Source organism: Eulemur rufifrons, chromosome 2 (genome assembly GCF_041146395.1).
Source record: "Eulemur rufifrons isolate Redbay chromosome 2, OSU_ERuf_1, whole genome shotgun sequence".
In the NCBI taxonomy this organism is placed as follows: Eukaryota; Metazoa; Chordata; class Mammalia; order Primates; family Lemuridae; genus Eulemur; species Eulemur rufifrons.
The window spans coordinates 21,631,210-21,642,711 of NC_090984.1; the positions used below are offsets into that span (position 1 = coordinate 21,631,210).

Genomic DNA, 11,502 nt, shown 5'->3' on the forward strand with positions numbered 1-11,502 from the left:
ACAGGTTCTGGGTGAACATCTTTGGGAGGCCATTATTCTACTTACCACACAATACAAAAGAAAAATAGACAAAAGAAGCATTTCATGGAGGAGGAAATACATACAAAATTCATATTCATCAGGGAATATGCAAATTTAAATCACAATAAAATACCATCACATACTCATCAGATCGGCAAAAATGTGTTAAACTAACAACCAGGCACTGGTGGGAATGAAGAGCAAAGGGAACTCTCATGCACTGCCAAAGGAGTATAAATTGGTATATAACCCCTTTGGAAAACAATTTGGCAAGGTTGAACATGCATATACCTTACAACTCAGTAATTCTACTCCAGGAAGTATACTATAAACTATTTGCATATGTGCAACAGGAGACGTGTACAAGATTTTTAATGGCAGGGCTGCTAAAAATAGTCCTTCCAAAAAATCCAAGAGGAAAATGGATTAATAGTCAAACAATGGAATATTATGCAATAGGAAAAAAGCTGTAATCACAGCCACATGTAACAAACTCCATACAGTGTGATGTCTTCTATGCAACATTTCTCAAGAGTATTGTCACTTTGCATACAAGCTTCAGTATGTGTACAGATTACCTGAGGATCTTGTTAAAATGCAGATTCTGATTCTGTAGGTCAAGAATGGGGCCTGAGATTCTGCATTTTCTTTCTTTCTTTCTTTTTCTTTCTCTTTTTTTTTCTTTCTCTCTCTTTTTTCTTTTTTTCTGAGACAGAGTCTTGCTCTGTTGCCCGGCTAGAGTGCCGAGCAGTCAGCCTAGCTCACAGCAAACTCAAACTCCTGACCTCAAGCCATCCGCCCGCCTCGGCCTCCCAAAGTGCTAGGATTACAGGCGTGAGCCACTGCGCCCGGCCAAAATTATTTCTTTTTAAACAAAAATAAATACGCACAAAATTCAGGAAAGGAGAGACCTTTACTTCTGGGAGTAGGGGATGGCAGGTAAAGGTATATGAAATGGTCCTGGTGATGTCTTCTTAAACCGACTGTTAGATTCACGAGTATTCATTATACTTTGTAACTTACATACACTTTTTTCCAAGTATCAAATATATTTTAAAAGACAATGGAAAGCATACGAAATAAAACAAAATCATTAGCTAAGAAGCTAGGTGGCGTCAAAGGTCTGGGCAAAAAGGCGTTAGGCCCGCAGCGTTACACTCAGAAGTAAACAGATGTAACTGGCCGAAACAGCGTTAAACGTGTTAATTCAATACTTGGTGACCAGAAATCCACCACGTCAGGCTAATTCGTCTGAGCCTAGGCTTAAGGGTTAGGACTTGCATTTACAGTGCAAGTTTCCCAAACTCGCCGGGTTTTATCAATCAACTGACTCTCTTGTTAGTGTTAAGATTTCCAGACGGCTCCCCGGTAGATCCCAATTCTGTGCGTCTGGGAAGAGGCCTGGTAATCAGTATTTCACGGGTTCGGTGCCACCCTGTTCTACTCGGCAAAGAGAAACCCCTCCGTCCGCCTGGTAAAGGACCTGACGCTGGCGGGCGTCGGAAACTACTTCGGCAGCCCGGGACGCCGGCTCCGGGAAGCACCCAACGGGGTATTAGGAACCCAATCAAACAAGCCTGTAATCACCCCTCTTCCCTGGAACTGGCCTCCTCAGCTCTTGCGGGGAGACACTCCTGAGACTTCCCAAATAGCCTAAGAGGAAACTATTACCACACTACAGGATGCGCTCTTGGCTACCAAAAACCGCGAGAAGCCACCGCCGGCCCCGCCCCCCCACCGCCTTCCTCTGGTGCTTCTTCCCTCTCCCTGGGCGAACGGGAAGAGAAGACACGCGAGATATAGACGCGGGGGCGTGGTCCCACTCTAACCAATGGAAAGTGAGGGCGTGGCCCCGAGCCTTTCTTTCATTGGCCCAGGGTCCCAAGGCACCCTGCCTGGGCGCGCCGCCGCGGAAGTCCCTCCGGCGCCTGAACGCGCTCTCTGGTTTAGGTCCGGTCACTCGGCTGCCGCCATCATGGTGCGGAAGCTTAAGTTTCACGAGCAGAAGCTGTTGAAGCAGGTGGACTTCCTGAACTGGGAGGTGACCGATCACAACCTGCACGAGCTGCGAGTCCTGCGGCGCTATCGGGTGCAGCGGCGCGAGGACTACACGCGCTACAACCAGCTGAGCCGTGCGGTGCGCGAGCTGGCGCGGCGCCTTCGCGACCTGCCCGAGCGCGACCCGTTCCGCGTGCGCGCCTCGGCCGCGCTGCTGGACAAGTTGTATGCTCTCGGCCTGGTGCCCACGCGCGGCTCTCTGGAGCTCTGCAACTTCGTCACGGCCTCGTCCTTCTGCCGCCGCCGCCTGCCTACTGTGCTCCTCAAGCTGCGCATGGCGCAGCACCTCCAGGCTGCCGTGGCTTTCGTGGAGCAAGGCCACGTGCGCGTGGGCCCCGACGTGGTGACTGACCCCGCCTTCCTTGTCACGCGCAGCATGGAGGACTTTGTCACTTGGGTCGACTCCTCCAAGATCAAGCGGCATGTGCTGGAGTACAATGAGGAGCGCGATGACTTCGATCTGGAAGCCTAGCCGGTCTCCTCCCCACGGTTGCTGTTTACAGATAGGAACAGAGGCCTGATGCTGGAGATTCTGGGAGGGTGTCAGGCGGTCGTAGGTTTTTACTAACTTCAACTGCAGGCCATGCTACAGAGCCAAGGGAGGTGCGTCCTGTTTCCCAGGAAATTCTCTTAGAACTTGGGACTACTGATAATTAAATGACTGTGCCTTGGGAAACACGGGGAAGTGGTTTTGTGCTGCCCTGGGTAATTGTTAACTTCTTGTACCCGAAACATTGTAATGTGAAAGCAAGAACTACACCCCCCATCCCCACCTCCCCGTTTCCCTTTATCGTCTTGTAGCAGGACTGGTTCAATTTATTTAACTCGAATTCTTGCTTCTGGCTGTGACTAAGCTGTGTACAGATAGAGAGTTTGGGCTCAAGTTTTCGTTAAAACGTGAGACTTCAGTGTTCAGGGGGTCTCCTCCCTCGTTTAAAGGAATGCTTTCCTAATGCCAATAAATGGCCCAATTGCTTGTAAGTGCAATTTCTCTGTCTGGTTTTCTTATATAGGGTCGTATCTATACATCTCCTTCCAGAACCCAAAGAAGAGGAATAGGGTCAGCAGCGACCTGCCTGTGGGTGAGGTCTGCAACAGGGGCTGCATGTGGAGGATGCAGGATGTTCTACAGGACTGGGCAAATTTGTCACTTTACCAATCCCTTCCTTGGAATGAGTATTTTGGCAGAGCTCTTCCCCACAGGACTTCCTGTTGATATTCTAGCCCCAGGAAATACCATATTAGAGGGCTGAAGTGTTTGCTTGCCTAAGGAAATAATCACCCTGTAGCCTGGCCATCTGGCGGTTAGAAGTGGTCCAGGAGGTTTCTGGAAACTTAGATGTTCTTAGGAGTGGTGGAGAATTAGAATTAGACTACCAAGTTTTACCCAAGATTTCTAAAAAGAGAATAAATAGAATGCTGAGATCAGAGGATTGGCTTTTAAATGGCCTTCTCTTCCCTGCTTTTGGCAAAGAAATGATGTAGGGAAGATAACATGGGATGATGATAATAGCAAGTGCTTGTATATGTCAGGTTTACTTTTAAGTGCATTACACGTATTAACCCGTTTAAACTTCCCGAGAATTCTAAGTGGAGAATCCAATTCACCACTCTTCAGATGAGGGAGCTGAGGCAGAGGTGGGTCAAATTACTCAAGATTGCATAGCCACTAAGTGTTGGACTGGGATCATGCTCCCTTTTAACAGACTGTCAATGTCAGCACAACCAGCCCTTAGCAGTGTGCCAGAGTTTAGAGTCTCTGAACTTGAGTTTACAAGCCAGCAGAGAAAAGCAGCAGCACTAGGCAATGGAATTGGTCTTGACATTATGCTATATAAAGGTTTGAGCACAGAGCAAACATTGAACTGGGAAGCATTTAGGGAAAAGATATTCAAGTTAAGAGGGGAACTAACATCATGGCCCTGCCTGTGCTAAGGTGCCATTTACTCTTCCCAACAACTCTGCAAGGTAGGTGGTGTTATCCATAACTTTTCACTTTGGGAAACAATCAGAACAAGAACTTGTCTGAGGCTGAGGTTCAGGTCCAGGCTCATGTGACTCCAAAGGTCACGTTCTTTTCAGTGCTATCTCTTTAGAGGTGGCAGGAGAGAGAATCCCACTCCCCAGCTCTGGTGGCTGGGCACAGTATCAGCTCATTTGGAACGCATCCTCAGGGCTCCCAGGATTTTAGATCTCATAGAGGGAGACTAAGGTGACTCTGCAAGGCAAGAGCCACCGCCCACCTCCTGTGGCCCTGCAGCTCCCACCAGACCCCACAAGGTATGGCGGATAAATCAGCCCCTTTGGAGTAGTTGGAACCTGTGCCCATGGCCCAAGTAGATACAACCTCAAAATTTCTGAAGGAAACTGGGTTTAGGAACTTAGGAGTAAAATGTAAGATTCTTTAGAATAAAGTCTTCTTTCTCCCTCTTTGGAGAAGATGTGGAAGAGATGACTTTCCAGGGCTGGGCACAGTGGCTCACATCTGTAATCCAAGCACTTTGGGAGGCTGAGGTGGGAGGATCACTTGAGGCCAGGAGTTCAAGACCAGCCTGAGCAACAGTGAGACCCCTGTCTCTTAAAAAAATAGAAAAATTAGCTGAGTGTGGTAACACACGCCTGTAGTCCCACCCAGCTCCTTGGGAGCCTGAGGCAGGAGGATCACTCAAGCCCAGGAGTTTGAAGGTGCAGTGAGCTATGATAATGGCACTGCACTCTAGCCCAGGAGACAGAGCAAGACCCTGTCACAAAAAAAAAAAAAAAACAGGGAAAAGGTTGACACAAAACTGGCTCCTCTGAGAAAGGATAGGACAAAAAGCTCAGTGAGCCAAGAATCATTTCTTCCCCAAATCTAATGAGTCAAAGAAAGGTCGGCTTTCCTCAGCCTCTGGAAGCCTGCTGTACCATCCTAACTTAGGCCAGCTTCCTTGAAGGATATAGATAATTGGAACAAAAGTTTTCTGGAACTGTGTGATGCCTTCCAGTGTTTTCTATTTCTTTTAAATGTTATTATTTCTTATGCGGGCCTAAATCCATTTCACAATCCGCTAATGTGTCAAAACCTTTTGTTGAAAGTTGAAAAAGTGCCCTTCAGGACACTTCAGCCTTTTTAACTAATTGGCATTTTTACTTAGAATATTTAAGAAATTGCTGTTTCCAGCTGTTGAGTCAAAGCATTGTCTCCATCTTCTATTAACTATTTGACCTCAAACAAGCTACCTCTCACCTCAGGGCCTATTTGCTCATCTGTGATTGGGGATAATGAGATAACATACACACACAATACTTGGCAGTATATTTTAACCCAGAAAATAAAAAATGTTTATCAAAAGGAAAAACAAACCAACCCTTGTGAGATCAGTGTTCCTGTGTAAGCATGCTTTGGGAAGTGGGGATTCGATGCTAGAGCCCCAACTCCTTGGCATGGCATCCCAAGGCCTCTTGGATCCTGCCTAACCCCACACCCTCACATCCCTCCATCTCCAGCCTGGGCTGTCTGTGCTTTGTCATCTGGCAAACATCAGCCCTGGCATTGCCTCCCCCTTCTGTGAAATTTTTCTTGCTCTCTGCAAGAGGGTATTCTATATATGCCACCTTTGTAGAACAGGTCTTGTGCGTCTGTGACTATGCACCACTCCCAGTGCTACAAGTTCCTCCAGGGCTGGGGGCTAGAGGTCTCACCTGGCTCATCTTGTGACTTGCAGGGTGACTGGTTCCCGTATTCATTCATTCACCTAGTGTTTGTGGAGTGCTTGCTACGTGCCTGACATAGCCATGAACAAAATAGACGTGGTTGCTGGCCTCTTGTAGCTTATAGGTAAGAAAGCCAGAGACATTAAGAAATAGAAATGTAAATTACAGTAAATGCTATGAAAGGAAAGAGCAGAGTGGTATGTACACAGGGGATCTGTTGTAGCTGAGAAAGTGACATTTGAATCCGGCAGATTTACCATGCGAAGAGATTCAGAGGTCACGAAAACTGCCTGGTGAAAGTGAAATTTAAGACCTGAAGGGTAAACAAGAATCAGGCAGAAAGGAGGAGGAAAAACACACCAGGCAGAAAGGACAAAATGTGCAAGAGCTATGAGGTGGGAGAGATGTGTGTGTTCTAGATACTGAGAGAAGGCCAGTGTGGCTGGAACACAGTGCGGAGGGGTAAATGGCCAAGGTAAATAACCACACATCCTATAGGCCTGGCAAGGACTTTGGGTTTTATTCTCATTGCGGGGCACCAGCACTCAGGGTTTTTAAGTGTCAGAGTGACTCAACAAGACTAATATGCTTGAAGGACCACTTCGACTATCAGGTGCAGACAGTTTGATGTAGACCCGCCTGCCTGGCTACATGGGGCGCAATGAGAAGGCTTTGAGTCTTCCGGGAGAAACGTGCTGGCTTGGATCAGGGTGATGGGGTGGAGAAAGGTGCTTGGATGGCGGTCTGTTTGGTGGCTGTAGTGGATGCTCTCGGTACCCCAGCCAAATCCGCTTTACCTGGGCAGGATGCTGAGTTTAGGCTGCCCCCTTCTCTAGAAAACTGCCCCCACCGGCTTGCGCCTCCTCAACCAAGAGATTACACACCTCGGCACCACTGCCACTGCCACTCACCTGCAGCCACTGGCTGACCACTGGAGGAGCAAAAGGCCCAGCCCCTGGCCCCAAGGCAGGGCGACCCTGTGGCACAGAGGGTGCAGCCCAGCCTAGACCTTACCTGAGACCACATTCTTGCTCTGTTCTTTCCTCTTTCCTATCCTGCTTCTACTGCCCCTTTGGAAGTTTTTCCTGAAGAACATTTCCCGGATAAATGGAAAGTACTCAAGTCCCTGCCTCGGGCTCTGTTTCTAGAGAATCCAAACTAAGGCAAACCGAGGGGTGGCAGGGCTGGTGCAGGCAACATACGCATCGCCCTCCCACTGTCCGGTTGTGCAAGACGCAGCACCTGCTTAACAAAAGTAAAGGTGCCCACAAGGCTACCACAAAGCCCTTTAATACAGTCAGGTGGCCAGAGGGACTCTTGGGCAGGCCCCCATTGTCTAATGAGGTTCGACTGACTCTGGCTAGGTCTGAAGAATTTGGGAAGCACTACAGGAGAACAATATTATTCAGTATTAACTGGCTACAGCTGCTGGCTGAATGCATTGACTTTGAGGTCTGCTGTTTTTGTTGAAAGGGAGGATTAGTAAGTGTTAGACTTGGGACCAACCTGAGACTCTCATTCATGTGCAAACAGACAGGGAAAAAAATAAAATGTTCTCATTTTGTCATCTAACATTCTTTAACTTCCCATTTCTGCACCAGCTAAATTATCCATTCTCATCCTTGGGGAAGCACTGGCCTACCAGAACCAGCCTGGAATTAGGTCCTGGTCTGTTCAAGGAGAGGTGCTGAGAAACCGGCAGAAGCTCCAGAGCAAAAGTGAGCTGAGGAGAAAGGGAACTGCAGAAAGAAACCACGTGTGGTTGGTGGCTGTGGTGGCTCTTTCCTGGTCCCGGCTGGAGGACAGTTTTTGTCTTTCACCAGGATGCACAGCTGACTTGCTGTTGCTGAGGAGGAAGCCGAGCCTGGAGCTGAGGTCCGTGGGCACACAGCCCATCTATCAACTCTGGTTGGGACACAAGGCATGGTGTTGGCCTTCCCTGCCCAGCTCGAGTCCCCACCTGGCTCCCTCCCAGCTCATATCCCCCTCCTCTCTGCTGTTCCACCTGGGGCCTCAGGCCTAGCTATGGTCCCATCTCTTCCAGAAGATCTCCTTGCCTGCCGCAGCAGCCTCTGAGCTGTTAGAGGCCGCCCTGTTAGCTGCATTCACTGTAGCTTGGTAGCATTCTTACCTTCAGTTACTGATGACTGCCCCAGTTCTAAATCCTAGTGGCTGAGACTCACCAGTGGGGCTAAATTCTGAAAGAGCCCCACAGATGGCTGTGATGAGCAGGCGGGATGGGAATCACCGCCTTAGTTGTGGGTACTCACTGGGTCATCCCAGGCAGATTGTTTGAGCCTCCTGCAGTCTCCCATTCCCCCTGATCATCAAGTACAAACTGGGTGGGTAGGATGCACTTAAAAGGCCAAGGATGGGAAGGGGGAGAGGAACTGACATTTATTGTGCCAGGCTCTGGACTACATGTTTTACATTTACTTATTTATTTATTTTTATTTTTATTTTTATTTTTTTTTGAGACAGGGTCTTGCTCTATCGCCCAGGCTAGAGTGCAGTGGCATCAAGATAGCTCACTGCAACTTCACACTCCTGGACTCAAGCGATCCTCCTGCCTGGGCCTCCAAAAGTGGTAAGATTTTGGTGTGAGCCACCACACCCAGCCCATGTTTTACATTTATTATCTCATCTAGTCCTTAGAACAGGAAAGGATTATCATCCCCATTTTATAGATGTAGAGACTGATGCCCAAGCACTTAGCACACTCCCTTGTACTTGGTTAGTTTCACAGTGTGTTTCATAGTAAGCAGGGCTATGCAAACCCACTCCCAAAGACCAATGGAGCTGAGAGGCCAAAGAAAGAAGTTGACAAATCTAGTTCCTCAGAAAGAAACATTTAATGGGGACTTACAAACAGAAACCATGTCTCAGGCAGCCACAAGACAGTGGACTCCTGTGCCGTTACCCACCAGACCCAGGGCTTATATACCACAGGGAAAGGGCATAGGTGCTTCGGAAGGAATGTGTAGGAATTTGCCCAAGGGCAGGATTTATGGTAAGTATGAATTTTCCATAACATCAAGGTTGTTTTTATGTGCTAACAGTAAATAAATTAGAAATCTTAGAGGCATTCCCAGAACCAGCAGTCAACATGGCAGATTAGCATCCAAGATGGAGTTGCTCTAGCCTCCACCATCTGTCTGTGTCTTCTGCCTTCTCTTGCGGGTAGAAGCCAAGCCCATTCTCCACAGTCTCGAAGTTTCAGGTATAAGGCAAGTATAGATTTAATATTTGTTCATCAAATGAGAAAACATCCTTTACTTGTCCCTACTGCACAGTCTCTTGCTCTGGCTGCAGCCATACTTTTGAGGACCGATGCTCTCTCCAGACTGTGAGCTTTTTTAGAGTAGGGAAGGTCCGAGTCATCTCTCTGTCCCCAGTATCCAGCAAAGGGGCTGGTGCCTAAGGTGCATGACAAATATGTGTCTAAGGAAAGAAGAAAAGGAGGGAAAGACTGGGGGGAGGGAAGGAATGTACAAGTTGAGCTGTAGTTCATTCCTTTCTGTGTATAAACATTCTCTATCCTTGAGATATAGAAAACCCACTGTGACGCTTCAGGGCATGGCAATTTTTTTTTTTTTTTTTTTTTTTTTTTGAGACAGAGTCTCACTCTGTTGCCCGGGCTAGAGTGCCATGGCATCAGCCTAGCTCGCAGCAACCTCAAACTCCTGGGCTCAAGCCATCCTTCTGCCTCAGCCTCCCAAGTAGCTGGGACAAGCACAGGCCACCATGCCCGGCTAATTTTTTCTATGTATATTTTTAGTTGTCCATATAATTTCTTTCTATTTTTAGTAGAGACGGGGATCTCACTCTTGCTCAGGCTGGTCTCGAACTCCTGAGCTCAAACGATCCACCCACCTTGGCCTCTCAGAGTGCTAGGATTACAGGCATGAGCTACCAAGCCTGGCCGCAAATTTAAAATAGACACGTGATCACTCACCTAGCTAATGATGGCTACTCTGACTGAGAGCTTACTATGCACCAGGCTTTGTGCTATCTCATGTGGTCCTCACAGCAACCCTATGGGTACTATTATTGTGGTCATTTTATAGATGACAAAACTGAAGCTCAGAGATAATAGCTTACCTGAGTCACAGAGTTATTCGGTGATGGAGGCAGGTTTGCACCTACATCCCTCTGGGTCCAGTTCCCACACTTTTAGCCATGTGGTTACACAAAGACTGAACCTATGGCTTAGAGCAGTGGTTCTCAAACTCGACCGTGTATCAGAATCATGGGGAAGACTTGTAAAAAGAGATGCTGTGGTGGGGCACAGTGGCTCACGCCTGTAATCCCAGCACTCCGGGAGGATCGCTTGAGGTCAGGAGTTTGAGACCAGCCTGAGCAAGAGCGAGACCCCATCTCTACTAAAAATAATGAGTAGTGGTGGCACACGTCTATAGTCCCAGCTACTTGGGAGGCTTGAGGCAAGAGGATGGCTTGAGCCCAGGAGTTTGAGGTTGCAGTGAGCTGTGATGACACCACTGCACTCTAGCCAGGGTGACAGAGTGAGACCTTGTCTCAAACAAACAAACAAACAAAAGGTGAAATAACAAACCCAGGCCCCAGGGCCAGCAGGTAGCTGAGCCTAGATTTGGACCCAGACCATCTAGCTCCAGAGCCCAAGAGCTTAACCCTTAACCACCCTCACGATTCTTCTCACCCAGAGCTGGGCCTCAGGGACCTTGGGGCATTGGGGCTGGACAGGGGAAGAGGTGTGGCCCCCTGGAGCTTTAGTGTCCCCCAGGGTTGCAGTTTCTGTGTCCTGGCTCACTCACGTGATCCCCTGTCAAGTGTGCTTCTCCCTCCTGGCATCCTTGGCTTCTTACGTTTCCTACAGGCTGTCTCCAAGTGGGTGGCAGGAGGCGCAGGTCCTCAAGATGGCTGCCTTAGCCTCGGCCTTTAACAACATTGATTTACATAGGGAGAAAGTTCCTTTTTCTATTTTCTTTCAGTTCTACCTCAAGGAGAAAGTCTTGGCTGGGGACTAGACTAGAACACATGTATAATTTTTGCTAATTCTCCCCCTTTAAGAGCAATAAGCCCTCCCAGTTTCACATCCAGGCTGTATCTTAAATCCAGGCACTCCCATCACGCCCACGGCCACACTTCCCTGCGATCCCTGCGATCCCTGCTCGCTGCCTCCCAGCCTCCACACTCGCTTGGCTGCTCACTCTATGAAGGAGCTGGTGTGAGCTCTCAGAAGCTGCAATCCCGCTATCTTGTAACTCTTTAAATAAAAACTCTCATCTACAACGCAGGTAAAATCCAAACCCCCACCACGGCCTACCGGCCCTTACCTGCCTCTGTGCCCCCCCCCCCCACCTCTGTGCCCTTGCCTCTGCTCCCCCTGCTCTGTCTCTGTCCTGGCTTTTGTCTCTCCTCACACAAAGGCTTTGTGCCTTCTGCAAGAAAGGCTTGGTCCCTCTGTTCTCCCGGAGGCTCCTTCTGGCCATTCATGCCTCCACTCAAATGTCACTTCCTCATATAGGAATTCCCTGAACACCCCAGGCCCAGCAGCCCCCATACTCTTTCCCTTCCCAGCCACCTGCGCTCCTTGGCATTCATCTCTATGCAGTTACAGTATTCACCGTGTGTCTTTCTCTACCAGTGGGCTGTAAGCTCCTGGAGAGCAGGGACCATGTCAATCTTGGTCATTTTGGTATCTTCTGGGCCTGGCACACCACCTGACAAACAGTTGGCATTGAATGTACA

At 48.6% G+C, this 11,502-nt stretch overlaps 1 protein-coding gene across 1 annotated transcript; it reads left to right on the plus strand.

Annotated features, from left to right (window-relative positions):
- The first annotated feature begins 1,904 nt into the window (after positions 1–1,904).
- On the plus strand, positions 1,905–3,060 carry IMP3 (IMP U3 small nucleolar ribonucleoprotein 3). The gene has a single exon (XM_069457219.1). It carries the CDS (start codon positions 1,997–1,999, stop codon positions 2,549–2,551), a length of 555 nt encoding a protein of 184 aa, XP_069313320.1. The 5' UTR covers positions 1,905–1,996; the 3' UTR covers positions 2,552–3,060.
- Positions 3,061–11,502: the final 8,442 nt, after the last annotated feature.